Raw genomic sequence first — 20,298 nt, 5'->3', positions numbered from 1 at the left:
GCACGGGTGAGATCGACCTCTTGGATGAGTTTTTCCTGGGGAGTCGCCTCTTCCCTGTGGCTAGTGAACTGCACACAGCTACCAAGAGGTTCTCATGGTAGCCGGGTATTAATTACATAGCACCGGTGACGTTGCTCTTGCTAAGCGCGTAACAAATAAGAGCGGTGCCCGAGTTCGTCGTGAACGCACGCGTTCTTCAGCTTGTGAAACTGGGACAAGGCGCGCGTCTCCCTCAGCAAGCTGAGGACGTGCGGAGCCGAGGCGGTGAGGATGCCAGCCTGGGGAGCCGGGCTTGAGCGCCCAGCCTGGCTCCACGCACGCCAGGAGCGCTGAAGAGGAGGAAAGCACAGACGACCGGGTTCCACGTGACGGCATTTACTGGCTCCATAGAGCGGGACCCACGTCCCAGCCCCAGACACACACTTGCTGATCCTTGGCTTCTGGAGTAGAAGGCAAGGAGGGGCACAAGGGGAACCCCAAACCAAGGAGAGAAATATTAATCGTAGACTAGCTCTGATAATAGGTACATAATATTAAATATATTATTAACTCTTACACATCACAATGTCTTCCTGACACGTTTCCTGCATTGTACATTACCAGCGTCCCATCAGGAGCGGCTGAGTAACAATATTAACAAAAACAATCGCTAAAGACACCACATTTGTCTCTCGGGAATAATAGGTGGCCACCACTAGTGACAGCCAGAGCAGAACCACATGCTCCCGACAAAGCAAAGCCAGCAAGAGCAAACGTGCATTCATACAAAGAGAAGCACCACGGGCAGCGTGGGGCAGCACTCTCCTGCTCGACCTTTCTGCTCCCACGGGAAAGAGTCTTTGGAAACAGGAACAGCTTCTTGATTTTCCCAAACTGCCCTGTGATTAGAAGCGTCGTCCCGGACCTGGGGGAAATGGGGACCACTGAGGATGTGTGAGGAGAGACTTTAAATCCCTCTGGAGAAGTCAGCATGATGAATGTTGTCCACGCAGGCAAAGTTCCCTTTACAATTACAAAGTACAAAATAGAAACATCAAAAGTCACAGCCCACATGGCCAAATTACAGAATGATGACCCACATCACACACATCTAGGAAACCCCTCCACACTTGAACAAAAAAAACCATCTTCAATCACTGACATGACGTAAGGAAAGCAACGTTCTAACACTCTTCATAACACCACAGTTAAAGGCTGTGGCAATGCATCAATCTAAGTTTGGAGAGGCCCAAAACACAGATTTGTTTTGGATCTTCCCAAGTGTTGCTGAGGTGCAGTTCAAGTCATGGTTTCAAAACCCATCCTGGCACTGAGAGGCCACAAAAGGGAAACTGGAGCTAATGCAGAAGTGCTCTGGAGCCTTTGCTCTTCTCCTGCGCTGCTTGCTCTTTGGGATCACTTTTGGTGTGGATTAAGGAATGATGCTATGCCATACAGTACACAGATTCTCATGAGGGCTTTACTTTATTTTCCCCAGCAATCAGCTGTCTCTTAATGAACTTGCCTTAAAATTAAAAAATTCTTATTAAGAGGTGGACCCAAGCTGGGGACACAAACATACTCCAATCTTGCATTGAAGTCTGACTCCTACTCTGAAAAATGCCTGCAAGCTCTGCTCCAGCTGTGTTCTGTACAGTGTGCTGACACCTCATGGCCAAGCAAGTAATTCAGATAAGACATTTCCCAGGATATATATATACATATATATATCACATAAATTCTCTGTCTGCTATAAGGCAAGAAATGAGGCTCATTTATCAAGAAGTTTGTAATGAATAGATCTGAATATACCAAAGATAGGAGAGAAAACCAGTCCAGAAATGCTTCAAATTCTTGAATTACAAACAGATGGGTACGCCAGGGTCCGCTATTCATAGCTGTGGTAGTCTGAGCTTCCTTGATGCTGAAGGATGGCTCTAATGCACTTCTTCAACAGCATGGCCCGTGTAGCGAACCATACGCGGCAAACCTTGTGGTCTCATGCCTGGAAAGAGAGCGTCCGTGTCGGGGCTGCGTGTTACCCAGCTCTCCCCTCCTCCGTGGGGTTCTCCCAAGGGCAGATCACCGCCTTCGCAGAGTCCTTACAAGCTCGGTAGCGGTTGTCCTCTCCTTCCTCAGAGTCTATGGGGTAGATTTGGCTCTCCAAAGGAGCATCCATTTTTATTTGGAAGAAGCTGTGTTGTGAAATAAAAACTCATCACGCATACAGCACTTTTTGATGTGCCCTCTGAGACAGCGAAGATGCAGCGCAGAGTCTGGCTTTGCGTTTTCCACTGTTCAAACCCCAAATCCCAAAGCAAAACTCCCGGGCACAAGCCCACAGAGATGGAAAAGGAAGGAAATGTGCACTCCCACCCCCTCGAAGCAAAACTGCGCAGCCAGAGCACAGAGCCAGGTGGAGAAGGAGCCCTCAGATTTGTGCTTTTGAATTTATAATGTGGACTCATCCACTCGGTCAGCAGCGGAGGTGGATTAAAAGAGGTTGAGGACACGTTACTCTTAGTGAGGGACATGGCCAGGATTTGGTTCCAACAGTGACAGCCTCTCCAGGCAAAAAAATCCCCATTCTTACACATGGTGCTCCGGATTGACAAACGTTTCATGACTCTCCCTCAAGATTTCTCCTCCCTTGTTACTTCTGGGTCTCCTTTGCCTTTCAAATCATTAAACGAAACCTGAATCAACGCTCGAGAACAAACACAAATATACAAACGGTTTTCCAAATTCAAGGATCAAAAGTAAAACCTGGGGGTTTTACACCACGAACAGGAGGCATAAGCACAGCAGGGACGAACCACCGGCACAGCCTCTTGCCCGTTTCTCACCAGAAAACACATCTAATACAGAAAGCAAGCGTGAGGAGCTAAGGGGAAGGAGATGCTTTTAGAGGTCTGGCTGTGATTTCGGGCAGGCAGCACAAATGCCAGCGGTTGTTTTTGGATGCAATTGCAGGAAAGGCAACCGAGGCTTGCAGGGGATATATGGGGTCCCTACCCCAAAGTACCCCAACGCTTCGCTGTCTTTGCTGGTGCAAAGACCTCGAGCTTTGCCTCCAAAGCCAACAAAAATAACCAAATAGGACAAAGTTCTCCTGGTACGGGGCAGCAAGGCCCCGTCACGAGGAGAAGCCCTCTCCTTTGGAGGAGAAAGGCTGGGTGCCAGCGGTGCTGCCAGGAGAGACAGGGCTCAGCTGGGAGACAGCCGACGGCCACCCCAGCCAAACCTGGGATGGTGTCCCCCTCTGCGGCAGCTCCGTCCCTCTCCCTGCCCTCCCACAGCGGGAGAGGGGAGGTGTCGCAATTTGCCCATGGAAAGCAACAGGGTCATCGCTACCAGCCTCAGCGGGTGCTGACAGATCCGGCCCCACACCCGCTGGGATGTTGTAGGAAACACCAGCTTGTCTCATTCCTTACAACGATTAGCTGCAGGCATGGAGGAGTCCGTTATCCCGAGAATGTGATCTTGGTTATGAGCGGCAGAACCATGTCACACCCGAAGCACCAATGTGCTGGCTGCTGTGGTGGCCAAGAAATAGGACACTGAGCTGTAAAACCCCGATGACTGATCATACAAGAAGCCACATCTTGTGCTGAAGCCCCCAGTGTCCCTGGCTGGTGCTGTGAAGTCTCCAGCTCAGCTAATTCAGCCCTCAGGACAAGCCCAAGCACACAGATTCATCAGCAGAGGACATGCTGCATGCCAGCGTCCACCCCCCCGCCGTTTCCCGAGGACTCACTCCCAGCAGCAATAAAATGCAGCTCAAATGTCCAGAGAGAAGTGCTGAGAGCAGAGGCACATACAGAAAATGCTTGCACGCGTGGCAGAGAGATGACACAGCGAAGGAGGAACACACTGAGACAAGACAGAGAAGGATGAACTCGGTTCTTTTCTCATTTTCTACATTTATTTTATTAGACAGATGAATGCATGGAAGCGATGGCCAAGAAATGAAACAACATATTGCTCTGATTTCCCGTGGAAGCAAACAACTTCTTGGCTGGCGCAAAGTGAAGTTCAGTTTGTACCATGGTCACACTTTGTACCAGGCGACCTTCCTCTTCAGGGACTGAACAGCAAGGGACCGAGGAGCGGTACACTGGGTCATGCCAGCTTATTCAGCCTCTAAGCAGAACAGAGCCAGCTTCTGCCTGCAAGTGTAGGACTGGTGTTTCACAAGCACAGTGATTCCAGAGCATGCAGCATTAACCCATGTTGGGGGACACCGAGGCAAAGCTGAGATGATGAAAAATCAGAGAAAGGAATGGATAGAGAAAACATGAAAAGCAAAGCTGCAGACAAAATAGAAGTAGAATCAGAGGGACTGACTGGAACACACAGATTTGTTATTTATTATTTATACCCTGACTTGATCTTCCACATGTTACTACATACTGGCAATCCCAACATGCTCAGTGCTCCATGTTATACAAACTCTGAAGAGACTGTACAGCTCATCGCATCCAAGTAGCTTTGGACCAACCCTGCCAAGTTCTTCGAGTATCTTTCAGTGCTCTTATGTCAAGGTGGGCTGACAGTGCTCAGTACCTGACATAAAAAAGCCTTGTGGTTTTAAGCAGAATTAACAAAAAAAATTACAGTCTGAGCCTGCCTACCCTTACAGCATTGCAAAATTTGCCATTGCTTCCACTGGGAATAAGAGCAGAGACTTAGCAAGCAGACCTTGACATCAGAGCAAAAGACTCATGTAACTTGGTTTCAATTCATCTAAGAAGGTTTATCACTGTTAGGTTAATGCAGGTCATGAAAATCTCCCTAGCTCAGCAGCAAAGCGAAGGAGACTAGTTCTGCAGTGATACCAGGTCGGACCACGTAGCCCTGATTCTGATAACACACACAGGGAGGGCAAGAATTGCTGTTCAAAGCTGTTTGGGACACAGCTATCGCCTGGCTATCTCCCTGTTCACAAGGCACTGGTCTGCATGCACCCTGGTACCTGAGGGCTCCCACCCACATCCAGCTTTCTCCAGCTCCCATTTCCTGTAAAATCATGCCAGTAGTAAAAACAGATGAATAATATGCACCGGAGCGAAGAAACTTCCTGGACCTCAGTGCTTCCCACCCAGTCCCTCTGCTTCCCCTAAATTTTATCTAATAAGGAAGCTTTTCTGCCCCCTCAATTCCCTTTACTGGACTTTGCAGGAATCTTCCCACTTCTGGTAATCATTGGCCTGGTCCAGACACGCTGGGGTTTCCCAGCAAAGCCTGGAATCCCCCTGACTCTTTAGCACTACTGTAGTATTTTAGGTTGCCTCATTCTAAAGAGCAAAAGAGACAGAGCAAATGAAAAAAAACCAAACAAACAAACAAACCCACTACTTAAAAGTTGAAATCAGCACTTAACACCTCTACCCTGGTTCTTCCTTGTCTCTGGGCTACAAGGCAGTGACAACTGGAACTACCTCCTGTTAGTTTTTTTTAAACAACAGAAAATAGACAAGCAGGAAAAAGACAAGACAAGAGGTAGGAAGGATTTGATAAGAAAAACACGAAGCCACGGCTGCATCTCGCAAGCCCTGCGGCAGGCTCTTGCAAGAGACGGCTCCCTACGCCTGCACACCTAGCCCGTCGTGAGTCACGGGGGAGAGCAGAGCTTTCCAACCATCATCTCCAACGTGCCGGGGGGCGACTTGGGAGTGCCATTAAAATTCAGAGGGTCAACTAAACCTTCAGAAACGCTCATCCTACTGCTCTCACAAGAAGTCTACCCCCCTCTTCTGCCTGTGGCTCTGTTGCACGGGCTAGGAGGTGCAGGATACCTGAAGCGAGGGGTGCACTCCTCTCAGGGGGTGCCCAGGATGCACCCCTTGGGAGGGTGCGCGTCCCCCGAGGGGTTGGACGCTCTCTGAGGTGGGCCACCTCGCCCTGCTCCCTGCGGGGTCATCCACCTCTGCTCCAAAGGCGGCTGGTTTGAACCCAAAGGATTGGGACGGCAGAGCTTTACTCTGCCTTGTGCCATCCCACCTCCTGGAGGAGCAGGAGGCAGGGAGAGGCGGCCGGGTTGCCCAACCTCCGGGGGGAGCTCAGGGCAGCCATTCGGCGTCCCCCCCCCAGCTCCGAGGTGTGTGGGGAGGGAGCCGAGGCACTGCACCCCAAGTCCGTTACAGCCATCCGCCTGGCTCCGCCAGCGCTCCCATGCCTGACATGCCTGGGAAATGACATCTACAGCTCCAGAAGCCAAGGCAAGATGCAGGGAAAGCGGGCTGTTGGCAGAGCCGGCCTGGGAAACCTAAAGCAGCACTGACACCTTCAGGAAGGGGAGACGAAGCTCAACACCAGCCTCGGCTTGTCTTTTCCCTGCGCTGTGCCCTGCGAGGCTCAGAGCCTACTTGGGAGGTTCCTTCGGGAGCTGGCTCCTGCGATCCAGCTTGCTCATGACCTGCGTGATGTCCACGGTGGCGGCGGCTTCTTTGGCTTTGGCCTCTTCTTCCTGCTGCCTCAGGATGATGGGGCTGGGGCTGGAGCGGAGGTGACGGCGTCCGAATGGGAAATTGGAGCTGGGCAGAGAGTGAGAGAAAGAAGCAGGGCGTTACTGAAAAGTAGAAGGGCACCGAAAACTCGCCCCTGGTAAGCAAATTTACCAGGAGGGCAAGCTCAGACATAGAGACGGACGTGCCACTGTCACCCGCACAACAAGAAGGAAACACAAATGCGGACAAGGTGGCTTAAAGCAGGACTCAGTGTCACACATCAGCTAGAGAACTGCTAAAAGTGTAAAGTCAGTCCTGTTCCTGGTCCTCGTGAGGGACTCCAGGGCCAGGAGATGACCAGTACGTTACTCCTTTTCTTACAAGCATTTGCACGTAACTAACACTCAGTGTGAACCCAGACAACTGGCATCAGAGGAATTTTTTCTAGTGCCCTCAGTAAGATCAAGATAGGGACCAGTATGGGTGTTCCTGGTGTCTGTGACACCCCCAAAAAGCACCCACTACCTGCTTCAGCAAAGCCATTACCAGCAGCAGTGGAAACAAGTATTAAGCCACCTCTGGATGAGGTACTAGCTCTTTAGCTTACCCAGGATGCTGAGTATTGCGTCTCTGGAACAGGCACTGACAAACATGAAAGTAGTCACCAGGGGTCAACCAGCATCTGCCAGTGACCTTGTGATGTGTGGCTCAGGGAAAATCTAACCAAACCCTGGGCAAGTCAGCAGGGAGGTTTTTTCCACTGACTTGAAAAAGGCTTTAGATGAAACAATAGTGTGAAAGTCCATGATTCCTCTTTCTTGCTTGCTAGGTTGACGAGTGGAAGAGGAACAGAGAAAGAAGCATACCACCCAGTCTGGCTCTGACCTTGCACGCTCAGCTTTAAGAAGCAACTGCAGTTCAAATGGCCTAAATTTGCTATGCAACCTTCATCTTGGTCTGGAGAAAGCCATTTCAAGCCTGCCTCTTCTAAGGCCATCTACCTTGTGCCAGCAGTCACTCACAAGTAAGATGCTGTTTGTTCCCATGTGGCTGCCTGTCACCTTCACTTTGCAGGGGCTAAGCGGCTCTGTCCAGGTAGGGCTGAGCAGAATCCATAGAGGACCCTGCAGTGGCTCTGTGTCTCCTCTGGCAGCCAATGTTTCGTGGGAGGGAGTTTTCCCATGGCCTGTACACAGTGCTCTCTCCTTCCAGGACAGGAGCCGTGATTAGTTCAACAATCACGGCCTTTCTAAACAGACCCAACAGACAAGGCAGCCAAGCAATCGTCAAGTCGATTCTGACTGCACACAAGCCACTTCCAAAAGGCTCACAAATAAACAGCACAATCAGTCTCATAGCAAAGCATCTTTTTAGTGAAAAACTTTATTTAATTAAGTGAACATCTAAATCATAGTAATTTTGCTGCAGCTCAGGCTTTTTCTACCCTTGCTACAACAAGAAAAACAAAACCCACAATTACACCCAGTTTCACTTGCCTTTTTTTGACAGTCTCTTGTGGCACAACAGCCTTGGCCAGCATTTCCTTGTATACTGGAGACTTTAAATAGCGGCCATAGGAGTCCTACTAGGAAGAAAAAAGAGAAACTGGTAGTTATGGGCTGCAAACACCCTTATTAAAATCACCACCAAATACAGCTGCTCAGGAGCCAGGGAGGCTGGGAACTAGATAATCTCCCCCAGCAGCCCAAGGGACTTTGCATCTTTCAGGCAAATGTAGCCATTTAAACGAACAGCCTTTCATCTTGGTGTAAAATTCCCAGGATTTTCCATCTCACAATAAAGCTTCCCAGGTAAGATCCAGACCAAAATGTCTGAACTGAGCTTAGCCCAGGCCAGTGGAGTCTCACAGACATTGCAGGGTGAAGTGCTCATATTTCAGGAGCCGAACTTTTCAACAACTGGTGAAAATCAGTTCTGCTGCTTTCAGTGTCAATGTGCATTAGCTGCTGCTCTGGCCCACAACGCTCCTTCCTGCTATGTGTATTTTGTATTGCTCATAAGGAGGAGTTATAAGTTTTTGTAGTCACCATGATCTAATGAAAGCCACGACATATCGTGTGCTGACATCAGCCCGCAGCCCGCTGCATCAGCTAGACATAAAAAAAAAAAAGGTGTCCATCAACATAACCACAGAAAAATGTGCGAAAAAACTCAGTAAAACTTCAGATGGGCCATGTCTGGTTATGCTCTTGGTACTAAACTCATGCAGTTATATCACAATTACTACTACCTTTCCCATCCACTGCTGAAATCCGGTTGGATACAAGCATCCCACCATAGGGATACCTGATGTGGCACACAGAGTGGTACTGAGTGAATTTAAAAGATTTGCTCAAGCTTTGAATGAGTTGGTGACCAAGCTGGTATTAGAAAGCAGGACTTCCAGCAGACACCTGACCTCCACACCTTGGGGACATGCTGCCTTAGAGGGAAGAAGCAGCAGCAAAATACAAAGGCCTGAACCAATGCTTGCTTAAGTCAGCAAATTCGAGGGATTTTCAAACAAAGGCCACTTGAAAGTGGCAGCTGATAGCACACAAAGGCATGGAAAGGCCCAGAGAACTGGAATCCCCCTAAGGCTTTGGAAACAAATAACAAACCTTTTTCATCAGCATGTAAATGTGGGTCTGAGCAGCATCTAAAACATAACGATGAGGGTGCTTGAGGCCTTTGACTGTGATACCCATTGTTGTGCCATCAATGTTAATCCAGCGCCTTGCTCCTGGAGCCAGGAAGAGCCTGCAAGGAGGAGGAATCAACAGTGCCATTAACAACTGGAGAATTCCTGGAGATTCCTCTGTCTGTGCATGAAAGGAAAAGTCCCTTCAGCTCTCCACTACAATTTGCTGTCCTGATCTTGGGCAGTCAATCTCCTCTTCAACCGTATGACATGCAGACACTTCCTCTTGCACTGTTAACACACAATATAAACCAAATTTTAGCCCACTGGAAGCAAAAAGGGTCTCTCCACTCTCCTCACGGCAGCCCCAAGATCTTTGCTATCCCACACCTCTATTTAAAATACATGCTAAGCCCTAAATGCAATAGTGGAGAACAGAGAGGAAAAGTAACTATATAACCAAAAAATACTTATGCTTTCATCTTCCAAAGCTCCTTTCCTACATGGGGACAGCCACATTTGATGACAGTGTACAAAAAAAAGTCAGTCTCAGGAATAAATCTTTTGGAGAATGACAACGTGTGGAAGAAGGTGATGGGACTTGTACAAAAAGTTTAAGAATGTAAAATTATCACACTCACTTGTAAATTTCTTCTGCTTTTTCTTTGACCTTGGATTGGTCTCCATACTTGAGATCCTCACAGGCTTCCCAGAAACCCAGATTCTCTCCTGCGTAATAAGGAGTCAGCAGTGAGGGAGACTGAGGAAAAAGCAATCCCATTTATTAACTCCTAAACTGAATTTGTTTGATTCGGTATGTGTTGGCCCCAATTCAGACTCTCCAATTCTTACAGCCACCTTGAAAATCCCCTTGGGACTGAAAGAAGAAAGCAGCTTTCCCCTGCTCTCTGCTCACTGACACCTGTAAGAGCTTGTGAATTCAGCCAGCTCCAGCTTGCCTGGGAGCCGTCCCCCTGCACAGGGAGTGCCCTGGACTGTATTTTGTGTCCTGTGCCACTAGATGGTATTGCATGCACTGGCTGCACAGCCATTGCCTCCAAAGTCACTTCTACTGCCTTTACTTGGTGACTTGTTGTCTCAGCTCACAGCACCTACTAAAAAGGCATGGATTTCCAGCCCTGCTCTGTCTCAGCTGTGCAGCGTCCTGCTGTGTGCCCTAGGCAGGGACAAAGGTAGAGGCACAACAGACCCACCGCTGAACTCCTTCTTCAGGAAGAGCTGGAAGTTCTGCCGGCCTTTTGGGTCCCGCATCAGCTCACTGAAATTGAAGGCCCATCGCTCCACACGCATTTTGGTGGGGACTTCCACTCTGCACAGGTTGAAAACAAACAGCGCTGCCAGTTTCATGTGGCCCATCTAATTGGCAGATTAATTAAAACCAAAATGCCCTTTGCTGGAATGCCAAGAGACTTCTCATTACAGCATTCTGCAAAACACAGAGTGCTGAGCTCCTAAAGTCAGCCCACTAAGTAAGCCGTAATTAAACAACTTGGTACGCAGTGGGATGAGGATTTATCTCGGATTTATACTGCCCTCACAGTGATGGCCCAGCTTTGCGAGAGGTTTGACTCAGTCCTGCTCTGGAGGATGCACTGGTTGTTGCCCAAAGCTTTGCTTCTCATAAAGCCATTCTGCGAAGGTATCCTTTGGGGCTGTCTAATGGGATATTATCACTCTAACAGGATTGCTGGTCTCAAATGAGAACCAGTAATATGTTGTATGCTTCAAGCCCAGAGATGCCACTGTATAATTAGCAAATACTATCTGAATGGAAAACCAAGGGAGACCTCAGAGAAGGGATGGACTGCCAGTATGTGCCTTCAACCCAAACCCTCTCCAAAGAAAGCAGCCTGAGGTGTGTGGAAAGACCAAGGGCCAGTAGTTGAACCCTGAACTGCTATACCATTGGCAGCACCTGATTTAGCAAGGTTAACGCTAAACCAAGTGCTATACCTGGCATAACTGCTCATATTGCATTCCTGTGCTTGTAAAAGTGGACTTCACTCGGCCAAGAGCAGGATTAGGCCCATTCAGCAGGGGCTGAGTGCCTACTCTCATCATCAGTTTAGCAACTTCTGTAATGTTAAGGAAAGCTCCACTTGAAGAAGAAAATGCTGGAAGTTCAGCATGGAGTATTCCCAAGAGACAGTTTCTTTAGCATGGCCAAGCTGTGTCAGAAAGGGAACGCTTCCCTGCTCACGATCAGAGACCAGATATCATGACGAAATCAATGGTTCCCTTTTCTGATTTCTATCAGCATAAAAGTCAGTGTAAACCACAAGCTGGCAAGAGAATATAAATACATACAGTTTTGCATTGAGATCCCAGAACTCAGGGTCATCTGTTACCCACGGGTTGCTGGGGAGACATCCAGACAGGATGGGATCATTGGAGAGGAACTGCTCAGAGTACTTCACAAGCCTGCAAGTAAATCCAATAAAACCAAAATATTAATTTGTAAGCAGAATTGAAGCCACCCCCATTACAAACAAATAAATGGTTGTATAGACTATAGATATATTCAGAGGTGCAGCCCTACCAGCATGGGGATCTGGAATGTGGCCCCTGCCTTACTAGAAAAATTGATTCATTAGCTCAGTTAATCTCTTCCATTTCCCAAACAGTAATATCCTGGTTGTCTTTCAAAGCAGTGATTTTGCCAGCTCAAGTGCAGGGAGATAGAAGACTCTCTTCCATCACCTTCTTTTGCCTCTTCATTTCAAGGAAGCAGGAACAAGCCCCCAAACGGCTTCCATCTCCTTCTCCAGCCAACTGGCAAAGGCCTGATCCTGCGCTGTTCTGTGCCACACATTACAGAGAGGAAAGGGCCAGAGAAGAGAAAAGCAGGTGCTGTATTCGCTCAGGGTGGGTTCTTCGCAGCCCTCCCATGGGGGAGAGCCCAGGGAGCTCTGCGAGAGGTGAGGGAATGCTGAGGGCACATCCCGGCTTCTCCTTTCCTACGCTCACCTACCGCATGGCTCATTCCTCTGCAAATAACTCTGAGGGCTTGGCACAAAGCAAAAATGTCTCTATCCTAGCAGGAACCAGACAAACACTTCTCCTACCTTCTAAGTTGGCCAGACTTGTAATTACAACCGATTTCACTAATGTCCTGGAATTTTAGCTTTCTCCTCCCTTTTTCATTCTTGAAAAAATGATCTGGTTTCTGCATTTAAAATTCCTTCCAGGCCAAACTGCTTTCATGTACTCAAAGCTGGGAGTGCACTGTCCAAGGGCCCGTTGCTAACAGCCACATTGGCATAGATCCTGCAATTATACAATGCTACTGCACAAAGCATACCACAGGTTTGGCACAGAAGTGCTCGATCCTATCTTCACACTGGAAATGCCAAGGCATTCAGCACCTGCATAATTCACTCCAATCCATATATTCTAATCAAGCTACAAATCTAAACCTGTCAACTCAGGTAACGTTGCTCTGTCCTTTTAATGATTAATGCTTTGAAGCGCCTCCTAAATCAATGCCATGCTCTGATGCACGCACGCTATCTAGTTGCTGCTCACATCCTCATCAATAATAATTTGATTTGGACCCAACCCCACAGCTGAGATGGAGATCCAAATTTCCTGAGGATTTTTTGATCTAGGGGATAGGCATTATCCCATCAGAAGACTAGAACTAGTGAGTGAAAAGCTCCATTGCCAAACACTCAAGCACCACAAAATTCCTGGAAGGTAGCCAGGTGTCCCCAGCTCCAGCTCAGTTTGGAAAATTGAGGCAGGAGAGTTTTAAGTGACCTGGGAGTCAGTGACAGATGAAATGAGTAGAACTGCTGGTGCCTTGCAAGTTGTGGTTCTCAGAAGACAGCACTGCTTCCCAGACTCTTCCTCCCATTTCATTCATCCACAACTGTCTTCTCCCAGGGAACAGGCCTGAGCACCTTGTTTATTTTAGATTCGATATGAATCTCTGGGTGGCAATGACTATGTAAAACAGACTGGTGGTATGGACTGCACCTCTAGGCATCTGGCCAGCACGTAAGATTCGAGGTAAGAAATGCCTGTGGCAAACACGCTAATGGCTAATGCTAGAACTGGGAGCTTTGCACTTAATCGGCTTCATCAAGAATCTGATCAGGAAACACTCCCCCTGAGAAGAGGAATTGCTCATTAATTGCTTGGACATTCATGGAGAGGCATGTGTTCCTTTGTAATACAGAATAACCGGAGACTTCCCCAGCTCTGCTGCCTTCTGGTGAGCATCACCCTATGAGCAAGAAGACTCACTGGGGCTGAATCCAGCCCAGCAGGCTGGGGACCAGGGACAGGAGGGTCAGTCTGTCTCCGCTGGTTACTCATCCCACACAGGAACAGGCACAGGACTGAGACACTGCTGCATCCTCACAAGGCAGCCTCCACGCAGCTGCCTTTCCAGACTGCAGAGCTGTGCTGAGTCCCAGGCATCACAGCCCAGCGCTGAGCAGTCTGAACATCTCTTGACTTCAGAGGGAATGTCAACCAAGAGTCTGGAACTGCTCTGCAGACATTCAGAGCAAAGCTCTCCTGAGCTCCAAGGGAGCCTCTTCATCATGATTGGGACTCTGATCCCACCTCTGCCTTGTGCCTCCTGGCCCAGGCAACACACAGCTCAGACTGCACAAACAACACTGCGTGTGGCCACCACATCGATTCCCCTGACTGAGTCACCAGCTGCCAGAACAGATAGCTGCATCATCTCATTCAGAGATAAGCGCTGAAGACTAATTAGTGTGTGGACAGAAGGAAATCAGGACTTACCCTCCGAGAGAGACAGAAGATTTCACTCTCGACTTCATGATGGCCTGCTGACAGTACATGATCTGAGAGGGATCAGACATGTCCATGGTTAGGAGCATGGAGATGTGAAGACAAAGCTGTCTCTATCTGAACCTCAAACATACCCTCTCCTAAGTAGTGAGGCTAACTACAACAGGGACTGCTTCTTCCCTAATTACTGGATGTCCAAGGAATTAGAGAATCCCTAAACTGTCTTAGTAAAATGGCTGTTTTCACTGAGCTTATTGTAAATGTCAGAAGAGCATTTTGCAATGTGCAAGTAATTAAAAAGCACTCCCCATGCTATATAAAAATTGGATAATAGCTACCATTCTAGGCACCTACAAATGCTCTGGATGATTTAGCATGTAATTATCATTGATCCTTGGCTGTCTCTACACTGGCGCCACTGGATGTATCTCCTATGATTTCCCCACCACTAATTTTGATCTATTAGATTTTAGCCCTGGTGTCTGTCCTTGCTTGAGCCTTCCCGTCACTGGGAGAGCTGCTGGCTGCCTGCAGTGGGAGGGGCAGAGGCAGGCAATCTCCCGAAAGCACATTGACCAAAAGCTCCATGGGGCAGAGACTCTGCCAGTCAAACCCAGGCGTTTTTAAAACCGCTTATCCCCTGCAAATGGGGCTTTGAGCCCCCGTGCAACACTGATGTAAGCAATACATACAGGATGAACACCTAGAAGTGAGGCAAGGACCACTTACCTCTCTCCTATAAAATTCCATAGTTGTTTTCTGTAAAATAAAGAAACAAAACCCATTAATTTGGGGTGGGTGCTTTCACTCGCCTTTTTTGAGACATGAAAACACCGTTTCAGGGCTGCCGTTGTGCAGCGCTCTCCAATTAATTCTCATTACAATTAAAATCAAACACAGCAGCTCAGCTAATCAGGGTATCATCAAAGCTAAGAGCATCCACACACCATAAATCGTTCCATTAGCTGTATTTACTGTTTAGCATCGCTTCTTCCATCACAGGCTGCCTGTATGCCTTCAATTAAGGGGTTGTTCTAATGGAGCTAAAATAGATTCGTTTACGAGACACAGATTAGATCATTCAATATTAGCTAAAGGAGACAGGAACCAACACATTGCAAAATATAAACACCACAATTAAAAGCCTCAGAAGCAGTATCTGCTGTGCAAAGGGTGCTTACGTTGTGATTTGAATAACTCAGACTATGTTACATGTCATCCACAAATGAGCAAGGAATTGAAGGCAAGAAATTAACTGCAGGGTGTTTATTCACACAGCTTCCTTTGAAGCACAGTTACTTTGTGTGAAATAAACTTGAGGAGGGAGAAGGAAAGACAGGCTAAGTCAGGGATGCTCCCAGCAAGCTTTTAAAGGCTTATGCAGTGTTTCAGTTCTTCATCTCCCATTTTAGCCAACAAGATCTGCATCCCAGAATTATTCTATCAAACTAACCCTGTGGCGGACATGGGTCTGCAGAGTGCCTTGGTGAAGTGCAGTTTGTGAGCGATGAGGGATGAAGCAGCTGGTATCAAATGCCACAGGCAGCCTGCTTCTCCCACCTTCTCACCAGAGAACCTGCACCCTGAGCTGCCCCTGTTTTGGGAAAAGCAAGATGCTCTCCCAGGGCTGCTTTGTGAAGGGACCGTTGTGGGGACACTAGTGGAGATCTGCTTTTGCATTTTAACCATCGTCACTAGTCCTGCTCAGAAGGCAGAAACTATTCTCTATAGGGAAGAAAAATATGCACATTTTGCTGAAACTTGGTTGGTTTGGGGAGGGCACACTCACCAGTTCAGCAGCAGGAGCCAGACATGCAGCAGATCAGCCAATCTGTACAGCACTACCACGAAGCCAGCTCATCTGATCCTAACACAAACCTAGCCTGGCCAGTGTAGTACTAACAGAAATCCTCACTGTGGCATTGCAAGGGGAGGAAGCTTTTTCTGCTGGAAGTACCATGACCAGCTCTGAATGATTGCAGTGCACATAATCTCAGCAGGGACAAACAGGAAAGCAAGCAGTAGCTGCACCAGCAGTGATGCTCTGCTGGCCACACACAAGGAACTGCGTGTGAGGGGGCAAGGGCTGACGCATCAAGGGGGAGAAAAAGCTCTTGGACAACAGGATCATTGGTCACAGGGCTGTACAGCGTCCCTTGCTGATTCAAAGGCTCCTGGGACATTTTATAAGTGATGGAGGATGCGTGGACTAAGGAACAGCTTTGCACCCTTCTCTGCTCTTAGCTGCATCCCTGATGCCAGGCCAGCTTCCACGTAGACACTATTTCTTTCCCCCATTTCTACAAGTGTCATCATTGCTTCAGATAGACTGTAGAAATGGAAGGCAAAAAAACCTCACCTGCTTGTGCAGAGAAATTCGCTGCATTTAGAGAGGACACTTCCAGGACAGTAAAGAACTTTGTTTCTTTTTCAGGCCAGCTATTTCCTGCACAATAGGAGTTCACTATCCCCTTGGGGAACCCGAGATACAAACCAGGCCCCATCAGATTTACAAGTGCCAGCTGAACTGTTCCATTTGATGGAACTTACGTGTGGCTAGAGCATTTACTTTAGGAAAATCAACACGTTAAAATCATTGGATGGTTATAAAAGTCCCCTCATTTCTTCGTCTGTTTTGTCAAGTGGGACCCTCAGACAGGCCTGGTGCAGTGGGGCGAGGAGACGTGGATGCTGGCATAGTGGCTTGAAGGCAGCTCACGTGGTAGTAAAGTTGTGTTACCTTCTACAGGGGTCTTAGAGGCAGGCAGCACACCACACACACACGAGACAAACAGCTGGTGGGAAAAAGAAAAAGAACACACTAAGTTACATGTTCTATAGACCAAGGAAGGCGCAAATTAAAATGCCATCACAACTGAAAAATTGTATGTGGGTGAGTAAAAATCAAAGCTAATGCCATGTCTGCAAACAAGGAAAGATTGTTGTTTTAAAGCTCATCCTACACCCAGGATCCCCTCCTGCCACAGCCTGAGCGTGTAGGTCATGCCTCTGGAGAGCTGGTCCTGGGAAAACCAGGGGGGGCTTTGGTGGGGTGCTCCAGGGTGGGGAGGGACTTGCCAAGGCTCACACAGAAAAGGGGGCTCTGGCATGAGAAGGAAAGAGCATCACTAAGTAGTGGCACACACTGAACTGCAGAAGAACCAAAGAGGAGCCCAGCACTGAACAACCTACTGAGGGCTGCAGGTGCTGGCTGTGCTCAGCCCTTTCCAGTTCTCAAATTCACCGTAACTGGGAAGGATCTCAGCTATTTCACCCCAGAGCTGCATATCATTTCATTTCCCTTTCTCCCACAGTGCTCCCATGACCAGTTTCCAGCTTTGCTGCTCGTACAAGGGACACTGAATACTCTCTGTGTCCTATCAAGCACTGCCAGTTGTCCCCACCACCCTACCCATCCTTACCCCCTGCTACTGACAGCATCAATGCCAAAGTGCCCTGCACCACCCATCCACCCTCCCTCATTTGGAGGGAAGTAATATTTGGAACAAAAGAGTCATTTCTTATAATGAGATTAATTTTGCAATGCCCTTAACGACTGACTTATCGCAATTACCGCAGATAAGCTCCCCAGCCCTGCAGGCTTCAAATCAAAACGGCAATTAGCGAAAGACCTCAGTCTGTCTCGGGCGAGCGCGGCGTGCTGTTAAAACCCCCTCCTCCCTGAGACACGCAGCAGCACTTGGACACCCCGCACAGCCTCATCGCGTCCCGCTGCCGCCAGCCGAGCGCTCCCCATGCACGCAGGCTGCAGCTGCGAAGCTCAGCCGGGAGCCAGCCAGGACCTGCTCAAGAGCCCTGTGTCTGGAGCCGATCCACACGGCTAAAGCCAAGAGCTGGGACATCTGCTAATTTCCAGCTAACCATTCGCACAGACCTCCTCTGCTGTCCGTGTGGGTCTTCCTGACCACATTGTGGAGATAATGGTCATTATGTTTTTGCCTGGCTGGCCACCATTCAGTGTTTACAGAGGCCATAAACAGCTGGACAACAGCTTTTGTGTGTGTGCCCAGATGGAGCTTGGAGTGAAGAACAAGGCCACTGTTATCCAGAGCTCATTTGGGGCCAGGGCACTGCAAATCACGCCCGCACTCTGCCTTGAATGCCGCAGTGCTCTCTGTCCATGCACACAGCTTGGCGAGCTGCGAGGACAACCCCGGGGATCCTGCGCTGCACAGCTCAGCCTCCCTCCAGACCTCACTTTCTGGCAGCCAGAGCAAAAAACCCGTGGGCATGGCCTCTCTGACACTGCAATAGCAAACAGCACTCCGCCATGCACACAGCTCTGTTTCTGCACACGCGAACACCTCTTCTCGGGTGCAGATGTGAGCCTTTCCCTTCATGCAGCCAGCTGGGAGCCCTGCATGCCAGAGGAGAATTCTGAGTCTAGCATAAGATCATCTCAACATGCATCACCACTGTGCTGGTGCTTCCAGCCCAACATCTGGAAATCAGATCTGTAACAGTCCATATGCCTGGCTTCATTCAAATTGCTGGTTTTCCTCTATCTTGTTTATTTGCTTCTGACTCTGTTGCTTCAAAAGATGTGACGGATGCAGCAGAAGTTACATGTTTATCAGGCAGCCAAACTGACAGAGACTTATGAAATGAAAAGCCAGCAATGACTGCGATGATCTGTGGCTGATTTAATGCATACAACAAGCCAGGACATTTCATTCAGTAGTCCCTGAATCTAGCACAGTGATATTTGGCTAAGCTAAAGCACCTTTCAGAAAGGCTCTCAGAAGAAGGCAAAAGCTGAGTGTGTACCTGCAGGTGAGTCAGTGGGCTCTGGCAGTTGCTTGGTAACTCACTGAGCAGTGAGGCTGGATGAAGTCTGAGACCTGGGTAACAAAAGGCTAAAGCATCCCTTAATTAGCTCTTCAATGGATGGCTACTTCTGCCTTACTCCTCCTGCCTGACTACAACTCCTAACTCATAACCGGGAGGGATGCCCATGGGTCAGTAAAAAAAGTCCCTTTCAAAGCAGTGCAAGCACCTGTTTGTCCCCAGAGGACTCTCTCAGTTAGGGAGGGAGCAGCCCACCAAAGGGTCTGAGGCAAGTGAAAGAGAGATGTTCATGCCAGTATCAGCTTCAAAGAAGTCACTCTGATGTCAGAAATTAATTATCTCCAGGAATATTTTCTTTCTCAGCTGTCAAGATAAAAGACAACTAATTGGCCAACAAAGTGAAGTTAGACTGAGCGGGAACAGAGACAAATCAAATAAATGGGCGCTGGATTCATGCACTCATTTTCTGCTCTCACCATTTCACCTGTGTCAGAGCCAGAGGCTGAGCCCACAGAAAACATCAATAAAACCCTGCATTGCCTTCAGCAGGGGTAAGATATGGCCAACAAAGTACAGTCTGGCTCAGCATTTACCAGCAGAGCTTGGGCCATCCTTTCTGCTCATCAAGGGCTGTTGAGCCACAGGTGTTTGAGAGCAGCCTGCAGGAATAAAAAATAAAAAAGCTGCTATTCCAAAGGTGGCTCTGTGGGGGCTTCTGGCTGGCTCACGTATTGTCAGTCACTCTTTCAAAAGCAAAAAGAGGAGCAAGAAGAACCTTCCCTCTTCTGCTGAGCCTCCAGAGAGGAGGCACAGCTCAGTGACCAGCTTCAAGAAGAAAGGCAGTGAAGTTACCCCAAAGCTGGCGTCCTTTGGCTCATGCCCTGCTCAGTCTCCACTGACGGGGGGAACTGACCACCTCTCTTAGGTTCAGGGTGGGAACTGAACAGGGATCCATCAGCTCGCTTCCTTTGTGCTACCAAGCAGCTGGCAGATGGCTATGGGCTTTCAGACTGCTTGCAAACCTAAAATCTCCTTCCATGTCAGCTGTAAAACTGTGGGTGAGAAGTTGGCTTACTCCTCTTTTCTATCCCTCTCCCTTTCCACCATTCCTTTTCTCTTAAAAATAAATAAATAAATAAGTAAATAAATAAAGGCTGTCAGCAGCCGCTACTTAACAGCAAGAGAAAATAAAATACACCCCAACCCTACATTTTGCTCATTTTCAGTCTCTATAGCAACAGAACGCAGTTGGCCAAAGTGATTATCCTGCCTCTGGCTGTTGAGATGTTTAAAGGCTGTTACAAAAATAAGAAGTTGTGGGAATACAGTGAGTGTGATCGCAGTAACATTTGCATTTAATTGCTCAGAGACACTTTGACTTCACTTCCAAATGAACACTGTTAAGTGCACAAACACAGGATCACTTAAAAGGACTGATGGGGAAAGAGAAGAGCAGCTCCAGCTCATCATCCACTGACTGCGTTTGTCTTATTGTAGACTCTGAACTAGTCCCACCCAGTTACAGCCTCCACAGTCTCAGTTCATTAATTCTGTTTCTTTATGGTCTAGCTATACATTATGCATTCTTAGGCAACATTTTGTCTCCTATCTACCACACCAACTTCTCCATCT

At 48.3% G+C, this 20,298-nt stretch overlaps 1 protein-coding gene across 1 annotated transcript in view; it reads right to left on the bottom strand.

Moving 5' to 3' along the window:
* Positions 1–2,093: 2,093 nt before the first annotated feature.
* Positions 2,094–20,298, bottom strand: part of RGS9 (regulator of G protein signaling 9) — a 33,025-nt gene continuing 14,820 nt past the window's right edge. Inside the window, exons 10-17 of the mRNA XM_075044238.1 lie at positions 14,587–14,616; positions 13,849–13,910; positions 11,398–11,511; positions 10,284–10,399; positions 9,711–9,798; positions 9,050–9,188; positions 7,925–8,010; positions 2,094–6,515 (exon numbers count right to left, since the gene is read on the bottom strand). Of these exons, the coding sequence (XP_074900339.1) occupies positions 6,344–6,515; positions 7,925–8,010; positions 9,050–9,188; positions 9,711–9,798; positions 10,284–10,399; positions 11,398–11,511; positions 13,849–13,910; positions 14,587–14,616 (807 nt within the window). The 3' untranslated portion in view covers positions 2,094–6,343. The remainder of the gene's footprint in view (positions 6,516–7,924; positions 8,011–9,049; positions 9,189–9,710; positions 9,799–10,283; positions 10,400–11,397; positions 11,512–13,848; positions 13,911–14,586; positions 14,617–20,298) is intronic.

This window comes from Buteo buteo, chromosome 13 (assembly GCF_964188355.1).
Source record: "Buteo buteo chromosome 13, bButBut1.hap1.1, whole genome shotgun sequence".
Taxonomy (NCBI): domain Eukaryota; kingdom Metazoa; phylum Chordata; class Aves; order Accipitriformes; family Accipitridae; genus Buteo; species Buteo buteo.
Note: the sequence above shows the minus strand (reverse complement) of the source record. Positions and strands in the feature narration are given on the sequence as shown.